At 39.5% G+C, this 24138-nt stretch overlaps 1 protein-coding gene across 2 annotated transcripts in view; it reads left to right on the forward strand.

Annotated features, from left to right (window-relative positions):
• The window catches only part of Bsg (immunoglobulin domain-containing protein Bsg), a 28664-nt gene extending 5658 nt beyond the window's left edge, over positions 1 to 23006 (forward strand). Inside the window, exons 8-15 of one of the 2 annotated variants that reach the window (XM_022850243.2) lie at positions 471 to 567; positions 13931 to 14049; positions 14247 to 14309; positions 18135 to 18233; positions 18617 to 18737; positions 19004 to 19109; positions 19276 to 19370; positions 19718 to 23006. In XM_022850243.2, coding sequence (XP_022705978.1) covers positions 471 to 567; positions 13931 to 14049; positions 14247 to 14309; positions 18135 to 18233; positions 18617 to 18737; positions 19004 to 19109; positions 19276 to 19370; positions 19718 to 19836 — 819 coding nt within the window. In that variant the 3' untranslated portion in view covers positions 19837 to 23006. The remainder of the gene's footprint in view (positions 1 to 470; positions 568 to 13930; positions 14050 to 14246; positions 14310 to 18134; positions 18234 to 18616; positions 18738 to 19003; positions 19110 to 19275; positions 19371 to 19717) is intronic. The other variant, XM_022850244.2, reaches the window with a different exon arrangement.
• Positions 23007 to 24138: the final 1132 nt, after the last annotated feature.

The following is a 24138-nucleotide window of genomic DNA, read 5'->3' on the forward strand; positions in this document are numbered from 1 at the left end:
CCGAGCAAACAATGTCAATAGGTTATGATGACGGAAAGAAATTTAGGACGACATATTATAACTAAAAAATATTTGATATTACCTTAACTTTGGTTGAGTTGGTTTGAACTAAGTGCTTTTCACGCCTCTCAAAGTTTGAAACATTTGGCCATAATTTCGGTTCGCCTCGTTTTGGTCCTCAGTTTAATATATCGGAGAACAATAAGAGCTTTATAGCTTTTTGTTATTAGCAAACAATATTCTTGCTAAATTGCATCACTAGCACATTATTTTGGTTGTCATTGCGCTTCTATTGTGGAAGTTCTACCTTCAGCGCCACAAGTAATCATAAATCCATTATCAAACTAGGATTCAATACTCACTCCGCTACGTTTGCAAAATCGAAAGGCTTTCGCGCTTAGTTAAAAAAAATCGGTCATTAATCAGAAAGACTTAAATAAACTTGGCAATTTCTATTTTCCTTTGCGCAGAACGTAGATCCCACCGACACCAATGAGTATACTTGTCGCGGTTCACACCTCATGTGTGGTATACACACCGAGCAGATTATATCGATGCGGGCACAAAGTAAGTATTCAGAACAAATGATTTAAGAGTATGATACCACGGTAATGAGACTAGACTATGTAACCTAGTGTACTCTCCACGCCTCGGCAAGATCATTACAGAGTACATGCGTGAGTTATGCTGAGTGGCGGAAGCTTGAATTGACATAGAACGTTTCCGATATTTACTACATTTACTTAGCATTCCCTGTCTACTCTTTTTGTATTTCTTTTTATAGCTCGTCGCACAGCTATCGGTTTTTTTTTTTTGTCAAAATCTTCATAAATTTCTAGGACAAACAGGTAGGGTAAATTAGCATACTTTAGGACCCATTCTGAGCACAGTCTATTCTGAACGTGATCGTAGTTCAAATAGATTATTAACTTGTTTCATTCTTGAGATTGTCACAGTTTATCAAGTATGCTTACTCCAACCGTTTCTATTGTTTAAACCTTAATTGTTTGAAGACTTATATTTAGTGCATAGCATTTTTTCGCTTTTGATCGTAGACGTTTTACCATTGAATCCCGTTGTCATCAGCTTGCCCAACCCGTTACCGCTAACTGCGCAAGATTTTGGCTTGCCAAGCTAGAGAAATCCCGAACCAAAGCACTAGTATTTACAAATTGAATTCTACTTCCAGTGGAACAAATCTACTATTAGATTGCTCCTAACCACAATATCATGGAGCAAAGTAAGGGGCAACGCGATCCCTGTCTTCAGTAGCTTAAGCGATCGCTAGTTTTACAACCTTGCTTCACATCGTATTACGATGCCCGTTTGATATTCCCATAGGAGCCATATGCAGCTTGACGCTCCGAGGTCCCAAATGATTCGCAGGCTCGAAGGTTCCCTAAGTAATAAAGTAAACTTTGTGTCATATTAGTTAATTTTATGTTTATTCATTAGTAACATATTATAAGTAAACAACTAAGCCGACTATGCGGGAACCCTATTCTAAATCACTTTGTAGTGTCTGTCACAGACGTTGAATGCGAATGAATGAATATATACTAAATTTGTGAACGCGACGACTTCCGCTCGTTTGACTTGAAAAACTGTGTTGTATTTTGTTTTTTGTTGGACATTATGCTTATTATTGTGCTTGTAACTCAAAATGTTTATTTACTTTTAAAATTAATTTTGTTACCACTATTGGTAGCACACTAGCAGTCAGGTTGATATACGCGTAGTGTGCCGTGAGCGTAGGGTAATAAACTATTTGCGAATTAAACGTAAAAGTGATAATAAGTGGTCTAAGTCAGAAGCCGTGCGTAAACGGATTTTGTTTTTTGTTAAACGACCAGCCGTCTAGAGCAGTGCGTAGCGGCAATACGATATTTTAAAACTCCAAGTGTTTTAAAGTGAATGCGTTATGAGATCAATTGGAGAAGATTTCGGTATGCATTAGCTATTTAATTCTGCCAGACATTAAACTACTAGTTTACAGCAAAAATCTGTCGCCCTATATCATAAAGCAAGCGGAAGCTTTCAAGTAATCATGGCTAAGCGCTCAAAACAACTGGATTCGAACCCAAGTCACTATGCGTTTTCAAGCTTGGCAAGCAAACCTGTTACCATTGTATCATCGCAAAAAGTACATGATGACTCTAGCGAACGCAATGATCGGGCCTGATCGCTTGGAAACAGAATCTGCTACAAAACCTATTCATTAAATACAAATAAATACGTAGGTTCAACACGGCACGAGATCGAATCGTCTTCCACGGGTGTAAGCTAATCCAATTTAACTTCCGTAAGTTCATACTTACGGTGTTTTTTGTTTGTTTTAAAAATTTTAGAGTCTAAAAATAAAAGCGCCTTTATATGTACGCGCATTAATCATGTCGCCTGTGTATGAGATTGCTGATAATATATGTTGACGTTTTTCTTACGAGCATGTCCTCCGCGCGTACGGGATTCAAGAGTTTCGCGCGCCTAAATCGCGAGCTATAACCCCCTCGCCCTCTGAATTCTCTCTCTTTCGTCTGGTGCAAACGCACGCCTCTCGCAGCAGCCTGCTCCTAGCCTGGCCCTCTGTTCTTTTCCGCTATCGCTTAGCCGGGTGTAGCAACAGCAGCAGCAGCAGCAGCAGTGGGCTACTGTTCTGCGCAGCTGCGCAAGGTGGTACAGCCATTGCCGCTAGCACCACCGCCAGCATTAGCGTTCAGTGGGCAACAGCTACTGCTAGCTCAATGGGTTGCACGAGATTAGACTCGGCGTCACCTTAAAATATCTGCTAGCGCTACCTGTGTGTAGCCATTATTCCCCTAAGTGCCGAAAGAAGACGACGAACGGAGGCTGTGCGCCAAGAACTGCTTTGGTGGTAGCGGCTGCTGGGTAAGCGTGCTTTGTTGGTTGAATATGAAAGACACAGCGCCAAGGGCCGTCTGTTGGTAACTTGCTGCGGCTGGTATTGCTGCTGCTGTTAATTCGGTGCTGTTGGTGGCTGCATTCGCCCGGTCGTGCTGTTGTTGCCGCAGCCGCTGAGTTGCGAGAGTATCTTGGGTGCCCGGAGATTGCAGCGCCACTTGACGACTATCACTAGGTGCTGTTCTGCGCTGTTACGGCTGACTCGCTAACAACTGCAGCAGCAGTTGATGCTGGTGGCACTCGTCTTTTGAAAGACGGTCGTTAAGGCTCTGACGAACGCTGCCAGCATTGCAAGTGGGGTGTGTGCCATTTCGGTGACAGCTCTATAGCAAAAGCAACAACAACAGCAGCAGCAGCAGCAGCGACATCTCGCGTTCATCGACAGCAGCTGTTCAACGCCGTTCCGTCAAAAGGCGGGCAGGCGGGCGGCAGGCCGGCCGTTTAGCGAGTGTACCCATCGCTACACCGAATTGCTGCCTGCATAACAGTGACTGCTGTGGTAGACAGCGGAGTTTAGTGCTGGTGCTGCTACTGGTAAGCAAGTAGCGATTCGTAACGACGAGTGAATTGGTCGTTTAACGAAGCCTTGTGTGAAGCTGTGACTGTGTATGCGTATGTAAGAGTGCTTCAAGAGGCGAACGTGAGCCAAGTTAAGCGTGTTGCGTTCAGCTGCGGGGGTTCGCAGGCGCGGTCAGCAGTAGCGCACCGAATAACTAGAGTGTCCTCTCAAGTAAATCTTCTAAGGGATCAGGCAGGAGATCACAATGCGTCGTTTAGCACCGTTCCACAGTATCGCCGTCATTCTTCTAGGTGAGTGGATGCACGTATAGTCTGATTCATGCAGGTCTTTGCTCGTATCAAACATCTTATGTAATGTCGCACAGACGTGATGTGGCTCGCCCAGAACACCTAGACAGAATGTAGGAAAGCTTAGGCCAGAAGCCTCCGTCGAGCACAAGGAGGTCCGGTAGGAAGATAAACACGATTGTCTACTAATGCTTCATAACCAAACTAAATAGTTATTTAGTTAGTCTATTTCGAGTTCTGCGTACTATCATCAATACGTAACAATGAATGATTATTATTATAACAACAATAACGATAGTAATTAGTAACACATGTATACTTCCTGTAGAATTAGTTTACCTTTCATGTCTGACGCAGTGCTGGCTGTCGTTACATTCTTAAACAGCATTGAACTGATAGAGTGAGTAATAAGGCTATTGCGATACAACAAGGCTGATCCTAGTTAAGGGCGGTTTCGATCTAGACATCGTGTCATTTGAGTAGATATATGGTGTTATGTATGTATGCGCCTTTCGACCACACATGAACAGAGCCGTCTCCTAAGAAGTATTTGCTCCTAAGAACATGAGTCTTACATAGCTGTATCATGGGGCTATAATGAGCGTGGCCATCAGCCAGTAGTAAAATGGACAAGTGGACCTGTTTAGATTATCGAAGAATCTATAGAATGCTTTATAACTCACCTGCCTAAGGCAACGGCGAGAGGCTGTATTGTAAATGGCCTTTTCAGCTTTTCTTTCTCTAGCCCCTGCAAAAGGATACGACAAACAAGGCAGTAGCACCTAATTGTTTCCATTTACTACTGGTTAAATAGCTGTTTTTTTTTTTCTCTTGCCTACATGGTTCCCTGAAATCTATCGATGCAGTATTGTCTGATATGTACGCCGTCGTTATGCCGAGCCTGTCTAAAGCCTGCCGTTGAGTAAACACACGGGAATAGGCCGGATCGAAACTGTACTTAATATCGTAGAATTATTTAGTTAGCTAGCTTCGAGGACCATGAGAAATAGAGATATTAGATTGATGCCCATTTTATTGGATGTCGCATCGCTGGTATTTTAGCTTTCCATAGGTTTTTGCCGTATCTTAGTTCCAACCCAATTCAACGGCAGTTCGTCAAACATTGTGATAACGAATTACCACTTCTTATTTTTATATAGATTAATGCATTTTCAAGTTAATGCTATCCTACGCAGCGAATTTAGATGACATACAATCTTCACCCTGTAGATTATACAGGGCGATAATGTAAAACACTGCGTCACACTGTGCCTTCTTGGGCCACAGCCGGAATATGAAGATACGTAAGTTGTTGACAGTGGATAGATATGGTCTTTCCTGTCATTCACACGTATTTTAGAAATGCTGAAATCACGTGCGTAATATTCTAGATTGAACGACAAGATGTCTTTCAGTCATTTGATCTGTAACGGTGCCCTTCTACGTTTGATGCCGCTTGAATTTAGAAAGGGGGTCTATCCTCTTAGAGGGTCCGCTGATTCCAAACTAGGTTTATCTTTATTAAAGGCGCTGTTAATTGCAAATCAGTTCGTTTTTTCCTTAATTTAATATTTCTGTACTGTTGTCTTAGAAGTATTTCTGTCTGTATGGAGATCACTGAGTGCGCATAAATAATCTATTTCTTTTACAGGATGCTCAGTCAGAATTTGGACAAGTTTTAATTGGAGTTGTTTGTCGTAGCGGGCTTGTGTTCATTTGCTATCCATTGTAGTAGAAGGAAGTCAGTCTTTTCTAGCACAATACCACACGTGTTTTACGGTGTAAATAGCAGATTTGTCTTTGGAACATAAAAGAAAATTAGCCATTATGCACTGTGTCTGCACTGGACCAACACCCATAGGGGTTGCAAGCGTTCTTCGTGTGTTGAAATTTATGATTCACCTTATGTCTAATATCCAATGACGCTTTCAAAAAGTTCAAAGTACACCTCCATACGTTGATACTAAGCAGTCACTCGAGACAGGATTCAAATTAGTCAAAAACTTATAGAAAATTTTTACAATTAGACATCCTACTATATCGATTCGCAATTCAAAGGTGATTTTTCGAAAGCGCATATGTCGCTTGTTTCACGAGGACCTTAGGCCCACTTCTTCTATCGTAAGAAACAGAGTTGCTGAAGAGGCAAGCAGCAGGCAACTTTCTCACCGATATACCTTTCAAAGTAGCAATGATCCGGCGATCTTCAGCTTTCCTTTGACGAGAAAGTCTTACCGTTGATTTGCAATAGCCAATTGAAGACAGGTCTCTACACTACATTGAGGGTGTTTCAGTTTTAATTGGAACTGGAAAGTCCCTGTGAAAGATCGGTGTTAAACTTATGTGTCAGCTAGAAAATATCGCCTACTGAGAGTCGCTTTATGCCGTCGCGCTTTTTGTGCAGACGATGTACCATTATAAAAGAAGTCTATTTGTGTGCAGTATAAAGTGCAGCAAAAACGCGGATCAACACCATTCGTCTTCTGCGGTAGAGAAAACCGTCGTACACACACCATCAGGCTTAGAATACGATTTCCGATCATTTGAAAGCAAAGGCAGGACTTTCAAATAACTCAGTAGCCTAAAATGAAATAATATTACGTTTAGTGTGAGTAAAGATCGAAATTTTAGCGGATCTAGCCATATCAATATTGTATCGCTCATAATTACTATTCGGGTTTTTCGTAAATTTAGATAAGGAAATTTTGAAAACTGCTTGTAAGTTGATCAGACCTTAAACTAAAAATCTCAAACTGAATGTCAATTTTATTGATAGGACGTCCACGAGGGTGGCACATACAAAAATCACCTCTATTTGGTCCCAATTCTGAGAGAATACTCCCCATACACCTGTTTTTGCTAGCTAAACTGGGGTGACTCACACGAAATGTATCGGTATTGCCTCATTTATTCTATTGGTATAATTTCACACCGCAATATGATCAAAACATCGAGCATGCAATGAAATCTATACACAGATATTCATACAGGCATAAATTTATTTTACGGGTCGCTTCAAACCACTCCTTCATCCGTCTCGAATCGCCACCACAACCGCAATACGGATCACGGAAAATAACGGATTCACGGAAAGGTGCCATTAAATGACAGCCGAATCGATTGGAATCCCTGTATCTGCTGTTGTTGACGTGACTGGAAAATCAATAGAAAAACGATCCACCCAGATTACTTTCAACCATTTATATTTCAGCGACAGTTCAAATTGTTCTCGATGCGTTTGCATGTATATCTTTTAGATTTGCACGTATGCCTAACTATAGCTAGGTGTATATATACGTAAGTGAGATGTATGTGTCGGTCTTTTTTATTCTCCCAGGGCGGATGGTATCCGTGTATATATTTGTCCTCCGTCTACTTGACAATACTGAACATACAGAGATTGACGATATCTATAATCTGCCCAAACTGGATAATGATCAACCAAATCTATAGGAATATAATGATGATAAATTATATCATAATGATACTACTTGAACGAGGCGTGCGGACATAGTGCTCACAACGTCCTCTCTGTGGTCGTAAATCCGGCATGTTTGAAAGTATAGAGTTTTATATAAAATCAACGTTTTAGATCAGTGTTTTTTATTCAATTTTGAAGAACGTCTGTTTCTGCTACGGTTACTTTCTGGTGTACGGCCCTGCCATTAGTAGAAAGTGTAGATATACATTAAAGCATATGTTTTAAACATCGTAATATGCGAGCATAAGGAAACTTGCGTTGTACCTGTTATCGTGGAAATTCAGTGTTTTAATTGAGATGTTCTTAACGACCTTGCCAAGGAAGTATGGTGTCTTCCATGATTCATAATTGCTATCGTTATCGAGTTATATAATCTTGATAAGTCGGCCAGTCCACCTCTTTGTAATGTCACGTTGAGGTATCGTCAAAGCTGAACGGCGATTTCGGTTTCTGAAACGCGAATCAGGCTTCGCCGCTACATCTTCTCTTCTGATTGAGAATACTTTTTATCTGTAAGATTAATATAAAAGACCGCAGGGCCAAACTAGTAAAGTCGAAACAGAATAATACGTCTACTGTTAATGGATTTTGAGCGGTCCTTGAGCAGATAACTTTTATCGAATGAACAATTTTTACGAACGTCTATAGAAGTGTGAACGCACACCGAATCATATACATATTTGTATGAAGATAGCTATTTTCTTTATATGTTCGTTGAACGTGCTTGTGTATGGTAGCTTGTATTTGTATCTCGCTCGCTTCACAGCGTGTATTTTGTACAACAGAAGGTTCACTGCGGTTTTTGATTGAAAAGGTACTTATGCTTACATGTTTAGCTAAAAGGCAAAAAAACTAAAGGCCTTCTAAGTGTACATACATATATATAAGCGCAGACACATGAACAAAGGTAGGGTTATGTAGTAGTCCTATTTCGCCTGTAAAGACATCAGTTGTGCATGCATATCGTGTTTCTGATTTCTGTATGTTAATTTTAATTTTGTCGCATAATGCGGCATATAAGAACGACACGCTTTAACTGCATGCAAATAGAAAATTTGGAATGAAGTCAGAGGATTAGATTTTCTAAATAACATTTTTTTTTTTGTTGCAGGGCTTGCTGTCGGCATCTCGGGTGAGCATTTGCAACGTCTGTATAATGGCGGTTTCCTAGTGAGACACCATGAAACCAAAGCTCATAAGCATCGGGTTCATGAGCAAAGTTTTTCCTCTACCAATTCGAATAGCTATCCTATTGAATATACTGGCCACGGACATACATTAAGTGTTAATATACATCACACGAACGCAGCGGAGAAACCTCAGCATAGTCAGTTTAATCAAAAAAGGAGGGCCGCTGTTGCTCGAGAGCAGGATAACATCTTCCTAGACCATATCAGACCGGCGATGGCTGTACAGCCCGGAGACAGTGTGGTGATCCGTTGTGTCACTCCTTGGATCGGTTTGGTTAACGCCTGGAAAAAAGATGATGTCGTCCTTCCATCAGGCCAGTCGGGTGTAGCTATGACGAGTGTTAGGCTTCGACAAGAGGAAGTGAAAGAGCTTATTGATAAAATGGCAGAAATGGAGGAAAAAGAAATGGGTGAATTGGCAGCAAAACAGAATGCAGACAGGGAGGAAAAATTGAAGTCAAAGGCCTCCGTTAAGATTTCATTGGGGGAAAATATCCAATTTAAGGTCGGGAAAGTAGTCGGGGTAGAAGCGCATCCTGACGATTATAGAAAATCCAAAAATGAGAAATCAAAAGAGGAAAAAGGCGAGGATAGTAGCGAGGACAGTGCAAAGGATGCATCCGCAGAGGTTGAAGGTGATCAGGAAGAACTCGAGCAAGACCAAAAAGCCGTTCAGAAAGAAAATGGACTTACAGGTCCTTCAGCAATGGCTAGGCAACATCAAAAAGGAAGAATGCAGCAGCATGATGCAGGAAACCAACATAACAGAGTTAAGCGGCAACAGAGAAGTCAGAGAGGTCCTTCAGAGCGCCTGAAGGCTGTGTTCAGCCAAGGCCAGAAGCTCGAGCTGTGGACTCTGCTTATAGAGAACGTTACAACTTCGGATACAGGAAACTACACGTGCGGAGGAGAGGCTATCACCAATTTTCAATTGCGTGTCCGCGATCAACTGGAGAATAAGGCAACCATCGAACTACCAGGCAAGACACCAGCATGATGGACTGACTTGAATGGCGAAATTGGCAAAACTGTAAGGTTCAAGAAGGGAGCGCGCGGGGTAAAGGCATGTACTTAAGCGCAACAAAGTCCCGAATGGGCTTAATGGCGGATGAATCGCTGCAGTTAATAAATCTACTTCGCATCCATCTTCGAATTTATTGATTTCTCTCGATTTTTCTCCTACTACATCTGTATTGCGTATTGTATCGCGACTGCGACGTAGATGATGACGCATCTGCTAGAAGCATTCGCCGTACCTGTCATTGCGCTGAAGGTGAAGCTGCTAGACGCTCGTGCTTATGTCCAACCATAATAAAAAAAAAATTCTAGTACGCCGTAGTTGCGCTTTTGCTGCCGGAAAATCTACCAGTCGTTCCACAGTAACAAAGCGCAAGAACGACAACATCGGCCTGTGTTCTTATGCTCATCTCATCCGCTGGCTCATAGTAAGGTCGACTTGCTCGCGATGTAAGCACCTATCGATCAATTAGATATGCGGGGCTCTTGTTATGCGTTTCGATATTTTTTTACCATTTGGTTACTCTGTTGTGGAGAATCTTGAAACTGCGAGACGGCTACGAGCTACATAAATTGCTGACGGCATCGGTGTACGCCCGACGCCAAGACGACTAGGTACCGTTGGCTAGACAAACGACTAATTGGGTCAGGACAGAGAATGCACGCTAGGATCACACGACTGCTGATGTAGGCTTGTCTATTTACATTTACTTGTTGCTAGTCAATAAAGATCCTCTCGCACCAGCCAGTTTGTGAGAGGATCTTTATCATAGATGCCCCTTCAATGTCATTACGTTATGTGTAGTATTAGGTCGAGATCGTTGTCAAATTTTAAGTTCTAGCAGTAAGTGTAACCTATCCTTGCAAACGGACCGCCAAGAAGGAGCCGTATAACCGTGTGTTTCGCGAACTTTATTTAATGTTTGTTTTTATTTTTTCATTGAGTACGTACTCAACGTAAAAACGGGAAGATCTTTCCTGATCTTCAAGAACAAACAAATTACCACAAGTTTTCTTGTATCAGTTAAAATATTTGACATTCCCTAATATAACTTTCGGCAGGTGTAGAACGTTGATGTAAAGTTAGTCTCTTCCAGAACCGCTGAATTTCGGCTTTTTTTAACTGTGTTTTGTAGATTAATACTGACGTAGTAATTGGTTTCGACAAGGACAAGTCTCTTTAAATAATGTTATTCCTTTAATCAAAACAGTCAATGTTTGCTGCTTTTCGGTCAGCTACCTGCGTTTACTCATAAATAAAAAAACTTTGGATTACCACAGACTAGGTTTCAGTTAGCAGAGAAAGCTTTTGTTGGGCTGCAGACCTTACCCATTGAATTGTCACTGTATTTTTTGCCCACGGAAAAATAGTTTACGCGCTTATGTTGAATTTATAATTTTTTATTATATAAAAAGGCGTTTTCCAATACGAGTTTCTGAAATAGTATGTTTCTGAAAATTTTCGAGAAAGATAGAATAAAATGTTATGTTTTTTTGTATTCTAAAATACACATCTAGCCACTCAGAAACGAGGCTATTTGCCATTGATATATATTTTTTACGCAGAATAAAAAGTCGGTCTCTAATATTATTATCACTATTCCTGCGGCATACAAATTACTGGGGCTCGGATTTCCTGTATACACAAAACGTTTAGGGGCTGAGATAGGACCTACTTGAAAATCGGCCAAATAGATTTTGTTTAGGAAAACCTAAAAGCCCTTGCTAGATTCTCTCATACACCTCATAAAAAGATGAAATCATCACTTATGGCCATAGTCGCTGGCCGTGGTGATCATTCAGAATGGTCTAACAAAAAATTTCAGCAACCTTTGCTGGTAATGTCAGCCTAGATGGGTTGGAGTTTTCCGATATTTTGAAAACACTTGAAAACGTCGGCCGGTTAACATTGAACGCGCTGATATCGGCTCAGTGCTGCCAAACGATATAATAACATAAATTCTACTTATAGTATTATCATTACCGTACCTAGGACTGCTGAAATGGTGTGGCTATACAGAACTTCGACGACGGAGGAGTTCATATCATTTTGGCTACCTGCCGTGATGCAGCATGAAGGGAAAACCTATAATGTTATAGCATATAAATATGTCATTGGCAGTAAATGTACGTGGCGATATGAATAGCCAATGCTATTGGCTGATAAATGTAGGCAAAAACGCGTTTTTGTTGTGTATCGAGTGTTATATAAACGTGCTAAAATAGGTTAGGGCATGCCGAATCTGTGCAATCCGGGCAGAACTTTCTAAAAGCGAAGACACGCACATGAAATTATTTTTGCGTGCTTTAAATGTATAATTTCTTTCTCAAATCTTTTCCATTCCCTAATTCTCTAGGTATTTCATCCGTTATTTTTGTCATCAGAAGCTGTATGGAAGGATATTACGAACGACCTAGAAATAATTTACTAATGATCTAGTCCACTTAATAAGATAGTCGTAAAAATGCAATAATACGCTGCGCTAACAAGTACGCGAGTCATCCATAAAATGCGCGGAAAAGGAGCTCAGTCAGGAGCTAGGAGGAACGATCGGGGCATGTCGTCGTATATTGACAAGACGACGGTGTTGTTGTTGTTGACGATATATGTTTCTCTACGTAATCGAGGCACTTGTTGGCTAGGTCTTACTGCTCCTACGAGCTGCCAATGCTAGAGGCAGTTGGGAAGAATCTCGTACGTTTGCTCTAGTTTAACACAATATTGTCGCCCAGTAAGAATAAGATAGTACTTTATACGTCATTCATGGCGGCGGCGTGGCGTCGCCGCACGCCCCCACTATTGCCACTGACTCGTAGCAACAGCGGCAGAAGTTTGTGTTAGATGTACCAGGTAGTTGGGCTCATTTTTCTTAACTAGAGGATAAATGGATAGTACGACCATCAAATGAACAGGGAAAGCAGAGGTCAGCTCAAAGTGGCACTTGAGCATGCACCCGACGACTGATGGCATAACAACGCAAAAGCGTCAGGCACAGTTTAATATGCTAAGTGTGGTAATGAAACGTAGACTTAAGGTTTTGAAGTTGGCGCGTCATGGTTAACCATAGATAGAGCTGTGATCTTTTCCTTTAATTTTCTCATATTTCTCTTGTTTACTACACATCGATGAAAACGAAGTTGTAATAGAGAGGAACATTTGAAGATTAAAAAAATCTATTGTGATATCGAAAAAAAAATACGTAGAACAAACCTGTATTCATAACCTATAGAGCTATAGTTATGACTGACTAACAATGAGGAGAGGCGAACACTTTCTCTAGGAGACGTTCGAATATAATAAATGCCACCAGCAGTTAAATTTCAGTACCACAACTGTAGTTTTAAATTTATTTATATTTCAGTTGAACAGGGCGTGTTCGCCCATTTGCTTTTGGTTTGCAAAGAGTTGAAATACAGTTGATAAATTTGAGCAAGCTTATAAATTGCAAATACCCTGGCATTACGGATTAGAGTTTGTTATATTCAACTAGTACCTTCGAAAAATGCAGAGCTTTTCTTCAAGGATGAAGGATGTGTTAATATGTCACAACAACAGTCATTGAGTAAGATCGATTTACGTGTTTATGTTTTCGTATGCTTGAACGACTGATTACTATGAATGCGGGTAAGATACGTAATGATTATCTATATTATCTGTACTGGTAATTACCGGTGTTTTGAACTGTTGACGCTATTTGCTGCCATTATAACATGTCTGATGGTTTTGACTACTTAGGCAGTTCAAAAAATTCATAATATTTTTGATACAAAAACGCATTGCGTTTTTGTTAACCAACCATACCATGTAACATAATTTTGTTAGTTAAATATCACAGACAATACTAATTAGTAATTTATATTATTTTTCTAATTCTAGCACTTATTTTTGAAATCTGCTTACCACATAGTAAATAATAATTCTGAATGGCATTACCGTTTGCTGCTTTTACTCTCGTTGACCGGTGCGTTCTTGCATGAAACAGGGGAGGAAAAAAGAATAATGAAGCTCACGATTGCTGAAACAATATGATTTTTCGATATCGGTTTTTTAAGTACTGTACAAGGCTTGAGACATTTGGTCTTCACTAAAACAATTAAATAATAGTTTCTACTTTATTTCGGCATCAACGAGGACGAAAATTATTGTTATTAATACCTTTACACTGAAGTGAGATACCAATAGCACGACGATGTACAACAACTCGGGAACAGAAAAGTATTTCTACAAATGTACAGTCATTATAAAACGTTGTGTTCGTTTTGTTTCTTTCTAACTGTTATATTTATGAAGATAAATTAATTATCATTGTTAAGCTATCTTTCTTTAGTTACTAGTTAGACTAAACATGCTACAAGATTCGAACATTCAGTTTATGTAAATTGAGTTAGGAAAAATACGATTCATTTTGGTCTGCGGCTTGTTTCTACCCTTGATTATGACAGGCTATATGTCTTTTTTGTGACGAAATGGTTAATGTATGCATCACCAGATAACCTATTCATTTTATGCCTTCAGAATCGGAGATACTGACAAACGAGGAGCAGACCAAATTCGGCTTAGCGGTACTCGTTAACCCGAAGCTTCAGAAGCTTATTCTTAAATGTAACTATACTGGCACCGAGGACCACGGAGATGTAAGGAAACGTTCGATTATCCAACATACGTGTGTGCTGTATGCTTGCATTTCATATAGTTTAATTAATAATTTTAAATTGTTGTCTTTTAATTATTTGTATGACCCGTGCCTTCTAATGAAAGACTATTGAAGGTGAAACACCAGTAAATTTCTCATATTGTCATTCTTGTTGTTCTGAACATATCACACTTTCAGGCTACGTACGCTTGGTTCAAGGATGACCAGCCAATCCAAGAGGGGACCAAATTTCACATCGAGGTAGATCAACGATGTAGCATTGAAGCATATACATACGACAAAACCCGTAACCCTGTCACAAGTATTTGCTGTATATTGTATATGTATATGCTGACTGTGAAATGAGCAATGTCTCTATGAGATTTTCGGACAGCTCTATTCCTCTCTCGTCACAAAGAAACTGCACTAGTAATGGGCAACAGTACCTTGCAGCCCTCGGCCCCGCGTTGAGAGACATTGTTGCTAAAAAAAAAACGTCAATAACTATTCGTGAGGCGCCGAAAATGGACAACGACAGTGTCGTGAGTGAAGTAGAGAAATATATTAATATATTAACAGCATCGATGGGTCAGTTGCTATGTATTAACGAGTTAGTTACCATAAATACATAGAATTTGAAAACGAAAATGGATCAACAAAGTGGAGAGTTTTTCAGAGACGTTAATTACCTTGCGTCCCGGGTTAAAAGCTTAATGGGGTCTTCGCTGTTCGTCTCGGCCAGAAAATGCAAAGCAGCAAATAATAATTCGAAAAAAGCGAATCAAGAAAATGCGAAATTTTGGTTTCCTCCCTTTTCAAAACAACGCGCCCGATCGTCGAAAGTGAACAGTACCAAGGGAGAAAATTGCTCACAACATTGTCAGGAGGATGAGGCCTTAGTTAGACATAAAAAAAATGAGGGGCGGGAGCCATAAAATGCTCGTCCAAAGACCATCGATGGCAACAAGCCGAAAGGGCTTGAAGAGCCCCGTTAAAAGACCCCCCCCCTTTGGAAAGGCAGCACCAAGCCGAATAGCTGGACTACAACCCATCCCGCTCGGCCCAATGGTAAAGGCGTGGAGCAATTTCTCGCAATATTGACGACTAAAGAACTGGTTTCTGCATGCGACGCACTGATTCACCGCAGCCGCCCACAAGGTCGATTATGGAGCTTGCAGCGAGGCCGGACCTTGAGGGGACGCTAAGAATTACACAATGGGATTGTGAGGGGTTGCAACTCTGGTACTCCTCTTTCCGGATGTTTTGGACAGTATAGTTATCTTCACGCTAGACTTGGGCAACTAGCCCTTTCAACCTACCGCGTTTCTATTCGGTGCGCTGCCCTGCAATGAAGAACAACGGACCAGACAGCTTCACGGGGCCTAGTAAAGACGCCTCCGTTTTCCATAATTATAAGATAGACGACCTCACGTAATGCCTAGTGGGGAACAACGCCATTGCCTTGTGTGGCCAGTGACTGTCTTGAAGCACCCTATATTTAGCTGGCTGATTTCGAGTTAATTTCATGTTGGTGGAGATATCCCTCAGAAGACTGAATATCCCTTAGCATGTGGTTGAAATTCTCCAGTCTACAGTACAGCCTTTCCGTCACTCCCCCGGAAGCATAGGCCGTTGTTTAGCTTATGGTAAGGTACAGCCCGAGATCAGTCTTTTGGGTTCCGTTTCTTTCAAACGAAAAGGATCTGTCGGAGAACGTATGCATCACATTTTAGTAAGGGCATAATGATTAAGGCAATATTACCCTGAACAGCTAGAGACTCGTTTGATCGCCGATACGGAACGTCAACCATACAAATGGCCAACGCACCATGGCAGTTCGGCGGCTTGCCCGATGAATTTCTTGTCCTACATGAATCACTTTTAGGAAATGTTTGAGTCAAGGGATTCGATACCATTCGTGGTGCTTTTATCGCGGCAGCATGGGAAGAGGTATATCAGTACAATGCGATATTCTTCAAGAAGTTTTCATAATGTGGTAACTCTCGCAACTTTTTGGGAGCCCGTGCAGTAAGGAAACTGAAGGCTCAGGTAGGGTCATATGTACCGTCATTCTGGGGCCATGCTAGACTATTTAATGTCTACATACTTCCAGCCCAGTATAGAACTGCTATCCTGTTCGTGCTTTTTAAAGGAAAGAACGTTCCAACCGCGCCGCCATAATGGCAAAGGATATGCTGTTATAATGTTGTTGACTAAGACCGAAAAGTTACATAGAAATCGCACACAGTATCTTAGCAAACCAACGTGGGTTTCGAAACGAACACTTCACCGAAACGGCCTGCAAAATTTCAATGGCTGACGTCAGGAGAGCTTTGGCTATGCCTGCATAATCCGTTACAGGCGGTGTTTGTCGATTTCAAACCGCCCTTCGATTTGTTGCTTAGTGACAAGCGTTATGTTCACGGTGGCCAAAGTGTATGTGCTTATGAATGTGTGCAGCCCTCTAGCTTCTATTCTACAGGAAAACATAATAATTATCGACAACAGAGAAACCGAACTCCTGTCCTTCCCAGAGAAAATCGATCTGACTTAGGGAAACAGCCTCAGCCTAGTATTATTCTCCATATTTCTTAAGGGCGTCCCTGATATAATAAGAGAGCCGAGGAAATTAGTCGAAGTCATCTTGTATGCAAACAATTAAGTGATATACGGGTCCAGCAGGTGTAGCTTGGCTCCACACGGCAGTGACAGACTTGAGGCATATTCTAATCCTGACCTAGTGAGAACCGATGAAGTTTAGAAAGGAAAGCAAAAAAGCGGCTACAAGCACCTTGTATTTTGACAGGTTTTTTCTTACTTATGTGAATCGGTTTCCGTAATTTGGGTTGCTCGAGCAATGCAAACTTCGTTCCGCACATCACCAAAAATGCAAGAAGGCAGTACTGGCTGTATTGGTGAATCAAGTCGCCTCAGCGCTTGTCCCTTGCAGCGGTTTTCATCATGTTCCACCTCACAATAGCTCCGATCGCAATGTATTAGATACGCATCATTTAAGAGAACTTCACAGTGGAGTATTTCGAAAAATTAGGTCGCGTTAGAACCTTGTGTATGTCTTAACCGATCCGCTCCAGTTGCCCGAAAACCTACGCCGTCGCTTTAAACTCCCAGCCATGAAAGACTTTAAAACAAGCCTTAGAAACAAGGAGCGAAGATTCACAGAGATTGATGGAGTTTTTTTTTGCTTCTGATGCTACGAGGAACAACGAGTGCAAATGGTTTTAAGTGGCTCTATATACTCTTTCTGATATTGGGATATTGTATTGTTGATTGTATTTATATTAGTTCTCAAAAAGATCTTTGACTACTACTAGTGAAGATGAATAAAGTTTTATTGTATTTTTGCATCGAAGCAAGTTAATTGGGTGCCATTGTAGAATATGCATGCAACGGAACGCATAATCATTTCACAAATATTTATTTACAAACAACCTGTTAGATTGTTTATCAAGAAAAATCGTTTATATCGTATATGCATATACACGTCTCATAAAGTCCATGGTTCGAGTTTCCGACAAACTTTCCTCTAGTGGGTTTCGTACTACAAATTAATTATTTAACCTGAACAGTGTTGAATTGCAAAAGCATTCGAAAATATTTTAATTCAATGGTTTATTTCTATAGTCATTTAAGAATTTCAGTGGATTCTTAACTTCACAAGCAAGAGACTTTTCACGAAAGCGCATATCACTTTCAACAGCCACTCTGAGGCGTCACTCTGGCAAAAGATCCAAAAACTTAACCCCTTAATGTTAAAGCTACAGGCGTCGTGACAGACTAATATCCTCATTGCAGTACCTAGTTAAAGTATGCTGCGATTACTTAATAGCCTCAATGCAAGCTCTACTGCGCAGTCAACCTCAAAAATCGACCGAACATTTTTTTAATTGATACTAAAAAGTTCGTGCGCAGTATAAGTTTACGTAACGGCATACTTCCTATTCACTACTATAGGCACCCGTCAGTTTTCTTATACTGAGAACATTTAGAAAGCTTTAATCTGTTTTATGCTGCCTCTGTAAATGCTAAATCAAAAAAAAAGTGCATTCATATGTGTGTTATTTGCAGACTACCGGTACGGCCTCGGTGTTGACCGTTGAAGATTGTAATGTTGATGATGCAGGAAACTACAAGTGTAAACTACGAGGAGAGGAAGCCACGCTTCGGGTAAGTGGATCACAAATAAGAAGTTTCACATGTATAAACATGTCATGAAACATAAATACCGATCCTCGTATTATATGTAGGATCTTTGTACGGCATGAAAATTTTGGGAGTAGCTGAGGTTGAGTCATACGAAAACGGCAAACAACAGCTTACTTTACGCACTATGTGTACAAGATTTCTTTATCAGCAGCAGATATTGGCAAGAATGGCCTTTTATGGCTGCATAAATAGGTAATACGAGTTAGAACGAAAGTAACACTTCGAACCTTTTAATCACTAACGTAAATGTTACTTTGTAGAAAAAAATATTTTAAATATTAGTAATTAATACAAACCAGTTCTCCTCAATTCACTCACTGAGTTGTTTATTTTATATTTTGCAGGTGCTTATGTATCCCACGTTGGAACATGTGGAACGCTCAAAAAATCAGGTCCAAGGTGATCCCCTGACGCTGACTTGCAAGGCCCGTGGTTCCCCGACTCCAACAATTAAATGGCTTAAAGGTAAAATAACAATGATTTCACCTCACAGAAACGAAACGGCATGCTAGGTTTTGTAGTTTGTCAAGAGGCATGACATTTTCGGACAAAAACGCAGCTACTAGGATAGTCAGCAGCACTTCTTCTTTAAACTTGCAATAGACTCCGGTTCAATTTTATTATACATTTATTGATAGATATTTATAATCAACGTAAAAAGCACATCTGAGTAAATTGACGATTCTTAAAAAGTACCGCTAATACTTTCTATTTACTAATTGTTTCTGTAGACGGGGAGCCTCTTATAATGGATGAGCGAATGGAGAAGCAAGATATCGACAGTGTAAAAGATGCCAAACTCATCATTCGAAATCTTCAATATTCGGACAAGGGAAAGTACGCGTATTTTTTGTGAACCTGTTTGGAGACAAACAGCTGTCACTTTTTCCAAACAGCTTTTAATCCAAAATAATTAGGCTTAATAAATCCGCGCATATGATCACTAATGGAATGAATAAAATACATTTAATTTTTTTTATTAATGACTGTCGTTTCTTGCCAGGTACGTATGCCAGGCTACATCGCTGAATGTCACAACTGAAGTGGAGATCAATGTCAGGGTGAAGGACAAATATGCAGCCCTTTGGCCATTCCTTGGTATGCACATCAGTTACATCTGTACATGTATCCTACAAGGGCAAAAATAATTAGGCTGGTAACAAAGAAGTTGGCGTCTTAAATAGTTTCCTCCTAATCAAATAATAATTTACCTGTGTCATGAATAATGTAACTACTAAAATTTGTATTATTGAACACGTTCTATCAGAACCACACAGGCCATATAATATATTAGCTTAGAATTATCGATCATGAAGTGTGGACTTTTAGGAGATGTAATTACCGTTAAATGTATGATCTATTCTGTTCAATCTAACACGTCATCCCGTCGGTATTTTTGTATTAACTTATTTGTGCTTAATTTTTCGCGACGTCTGCATGTGTAGGAATTTGCGCCGAGGTGGCAATCCTGTGCACGATTATCTTCATCTATGAGAAGCGGCGTACTAAGCCTGAGTTCGAAGACGACGACGACAAGAAGGAATCATCGAGCCACAGAAAATAAACTTTCGGGTTTTAGCGTTTTTTCTTCTAACAACACTGCAACAGTATCGACAGGAGCGAATATAAGCTAGCTTACTATTACCAAGCGAACCAAATTTTAACTGCAATCATATCAACGTCGTTGCTTATTTGAATAATCAATTGCGAAATTAATGTTGATTTACTCTTTCTAGTCCCTTATCGTCTGCGTGGCATTGCGGAGGCACCCCAAGAAAGATGAGCTCCTGTCGAATGTATGATAAATTGGCAACATTTATTGTACTGTATAATCCTGTTGGAAACGACATCCACCTGAGTTTTTATTACCCGCATGGTTACATATGGACTCTTATAGACGACTGAATAGCACTTCGACGTACGACTTTGTTAGACTTATCCATTGCGCATTAATGGCAACAAATACCACGGCCGAAATATAGTTCTCCGTAAAGATGCGATGACACTAAACGAGGCAAATAATTTTAGGCAGGTATTGTAAATGACGAAAACGAATGCGCAAAATTACGCAACGTCGTTTGGTGATGATAGTCCGTCAGACAGCGTCAAACGTGATGGTTGTCAATTGTCTTGTGAAATGATTATCGCATCTAATTAATATTAGTACAATCAGCGGAAAAAATAGATTTTTTCTTTTTCACTTCTTTTTTAATCTTCTTTATTATTTTTTTAGTCAGTTTTATTTGAGAAATGAAGCAATCACTACGAAAAAACAAAATGGCAGGATCCTTAAAACCACGGCTGTGTTTATGATATGCGTGTTATCGACCAGTATTTGAGTTTTGCAATTGTTCGGATAACATCATGAGAATAATTATCTAAACGTGACAGTCGTGGAGCTTGGTATGCAAAAATGTTGGTGGATGAATATTTTAACCAGTTGTACCATGACTGTAGTAGTTTTATGTAATCAGTGTTTAAATGCAAACACACATGCGCGCGCAGATATTCATAAGCATACAATAGACGGATTCACATATTTATATGAACGCGTCGAGGGAACGGGATACAAAATGAACAAGTGCAATGAAAAGTTTGTACCCAGCAGTCGTTTTAAAATGTTAGGAGAAGTTTCTCTTAGCTTTCCCTTAAACGCGACGGTGTAGGATTGACCTACTGCGCGAAAGCCTACGTTAACATGCGAAACTTAAAAAAAACCCTGTTGAGCTTCGTCAGACGAAGCTTTGTAGGAAAGAAGTGGGAAACATGAGACTAACATCGTAGCAAATAGAAGTTGTTCATATTTTGCATTTGTCCGATTTTCGAGCACAGGCTCAAAAAACTGAGGCCACAGAGGAGACACACACAAATATACGTTCATGTGTTTTCTCTAATTATCTCCAGTATATATATATATATATATATATATATATATATATTATTGCTGCTACTATTATTACTACGGACCTAAGCATTACAAAAGTAGATATAATAAAGATAATAAGAACCTACATAAAAAAGCGAGAAAGAGCGAAAGGACAAAAACGAATGAGCGTAAACACTTCAGCGATTATATATATATACGTAAAGGAACGATTTTAGAAGCTGATGTAGTTTTTTGCATTGTTACTATTACTAGAAAGAAAAAAAAGAGGACATTGAGTAGAATTTGATACATAACGAAGCCGACGTTTCATAACCATTTCGAATCCTACTAACACTAACTTGTCTTGTCACATGGATGAGTGGTGAGCGCCTTAATATATACATATTTTCCAATGTCCTTCCCCCGAATTCGTTACGTTTTGTTCGTTGCCTAATAAATAGTAATTAATAATATTAGTTTCAAATAAACCAAGAAACAGTTTATGCAACCGTACTTTGTTCTGAAACGGTATTTTGTTTCGAGTTTTTCTCATATTTATAAAGAAAAAATAAATAAAAACTAAATCATAAATACCGCTTAATTATGTGCTACGTTTTCTCCAATTTAATCTACATGATATGACTCAAAATACGTCAAGATAATTCATATTTTACAGATATCGTAATTATGTGTTCTATCTGACTTGAAAAAAAGTTAGAATGTCGTTTATTAATGACAGAGAAGTTAGCGCAATGACTTTTACTATACAGCCTATAATTTGTAGACATGTGTCTGCAATAATAAGTGGGTGCTTTGTTTTGTGGGATTTGCATGATACTGCTGACATCACGGCTTCAACCCTATCATCATCATTTAACTTAAATCGATACCTCGGTGTCAATATAACAAATAACAAACAAAATGCCAAAAGTGTCCTGCAAGATTCTCGTTTCTCACCTGTCTAGAGTTATATAGTATAGCGTTATATACACAAAGGCATATTTCCTTTCGTGAGCAGATGATGCACCATGCACTAATTCTAGAAGAAAATATAGTGCTTGCCCCTGTTTATGCAATAGCCTAAATACGTTTACTAGAATTATAATCACTGGGAAAGCATAAAGTAAGCAACTACAAGGGGCAATGTCAGCGAATGACTTATGAGCATGCAAAGTGGGAAAAGGCTGTAAGAGTAGCACGTGTTTAGTTGAACAAGTGACCCAAATGCAATGTAGAATCGAAATTAATGTATGAGTATAAGAAGCAAATAAAAATGTCAAAGCAAAAAAATGGTTAAGGAAATGAAGGAATCGCATTACTATGGAGATAGCAGAGCTAAGAACTGGGAGATAAGCAAGCAAATGCTTAGAAAAAATACAATAGCTAAAAAGCATTCTTCGAGTCTCTCTGAGCGACTTCGTGCTAGAATCATGCGACGGCGAAGACTTATTCGTTCAACTATCTATAAGAAAACACAAGAAGAGCTAAAAGTAGCATAAATATCTATGGTACAAACGTGAATTCGATTGTGAATAGGGTGAATGTTGTATTCGAAAGTGCAAAACATCAAATAGCAAGTAGCAAAGAAATTCAACACATTAAGCCGTTACAGTCAAAAGTTAACATTTTCTGCTAGTAAAAGTCTTAATTGTTTTCATGACATGCCATTGGGAGCATGCGTTATATACATAAGACATTCTTTATAACTTTTCTGAAACATATATCAGAAAAGTTATAAAGGCTAGGCAATAACTTCAAATTTGCAACGATTCATTACATTATATTAGTTATGTGAGGGGAAAGCGTTTTGCAGATGGACAGTGCTGCGATATGAAAGAATAAACAATCGTTACTCTATATAAATCACAGTGATGTCTTTTTGAGGATCTCAATTAATCGTATGTATTGATGCTTATTTGTAAAGAAAGTAGTTCTATTGCTTAAGCGTGATTTTACACTATGCCTGTACTGTTGGAGTACGATTTTTGGAAACAAGCAAATATTCTTAATTTATGAGATGTTTCTACGCAGCTTGGGAATATAGAACAGATAATTTGAAAATGTTGTTTTTGTTCTGGGATTGAGAGAACCCACTGTTAACATCGATAATTTCAGTAAAAGCCGATAGCTCTTCGAACGATGGGGTCAAACATGCAATACAGTATTATTAGTACGCATGCTATTTAAATATAACTATGCGATTAGCATAAATTACAATAATTTTTTGCAGAATCACTATGTATACACGTATATATGTCCAGACCACGAGATTTCGTGAAAACCCTTAGCTTAATCGTGTTCGAATGATTTACGTGCATCCTTTCCAACTGGGCAAGTCTTTTTATAAATTAGTGCGTTATTTAATTGATTGTTGTGTTCTGTCAATTCATCAGCCTCTCCCATGTCGAATAATAATGGCAGTCGTGTGAACGACCGAAATCCACCGCAAAACCATAAAAAATCCTAATGTCAAGCTCTGACCCACTTTGCTACCGTTTTTTTGAAAAAGAAATTTTTTGAGAAAGGATTGAAAGACTGAGAAATTTCGATATACACGTCTATATGAGTCTACATTTCTTTAAATGATGTGGTGGTTAAGATTTCCTTTGCAGTGCTTATCTATTTAAGAGTTTTTGCCCGTCATACGTAGGTTTATTGGGTGATCTAGGTATTTCATAGCTGTCTATTCAAATCGACCAAACTCAATCAAAATTTAAAATATTTATTGTTTGCCGTGCGTTAAGCTTATACCAAATTCTTTAAATGCAAACCCCGAAAAGAATGACACGCTGATTTACTGTAAAGAAATTGCAGTTATTTCTATTGCTGTGTCCCTTTTCAGCATGCCAAATTTAGCAAGACGCTAAACAGAGCGATTTTCTCTGGTGATTATTCCAATGAGTATTATATTTTTGAGTGCTGTACTTACTCATGAGGCTTTCGATGTGTTTGTGCACACATCGAGACCACCGTGAAACTGTTTCCACCATTTTTTGTGGG

The sequence above is a fragment of the Varroa jacobsoni genome, unplaced genomic scaffold (assembly GCF_002532875.2).
Source record: "Varroa jacobsoni isolate VJ856 unplaced genomic scaffold, vjacob_1.0 scaffold_1451, whole genome shotgun sequence".
Classification (NCBI taxonomy): Eukaryota; Metazoa; Arthropoda; class Arachnida; order Mesostigmata; family Varroidae; genus Varroa; species Varroa jacobsoni.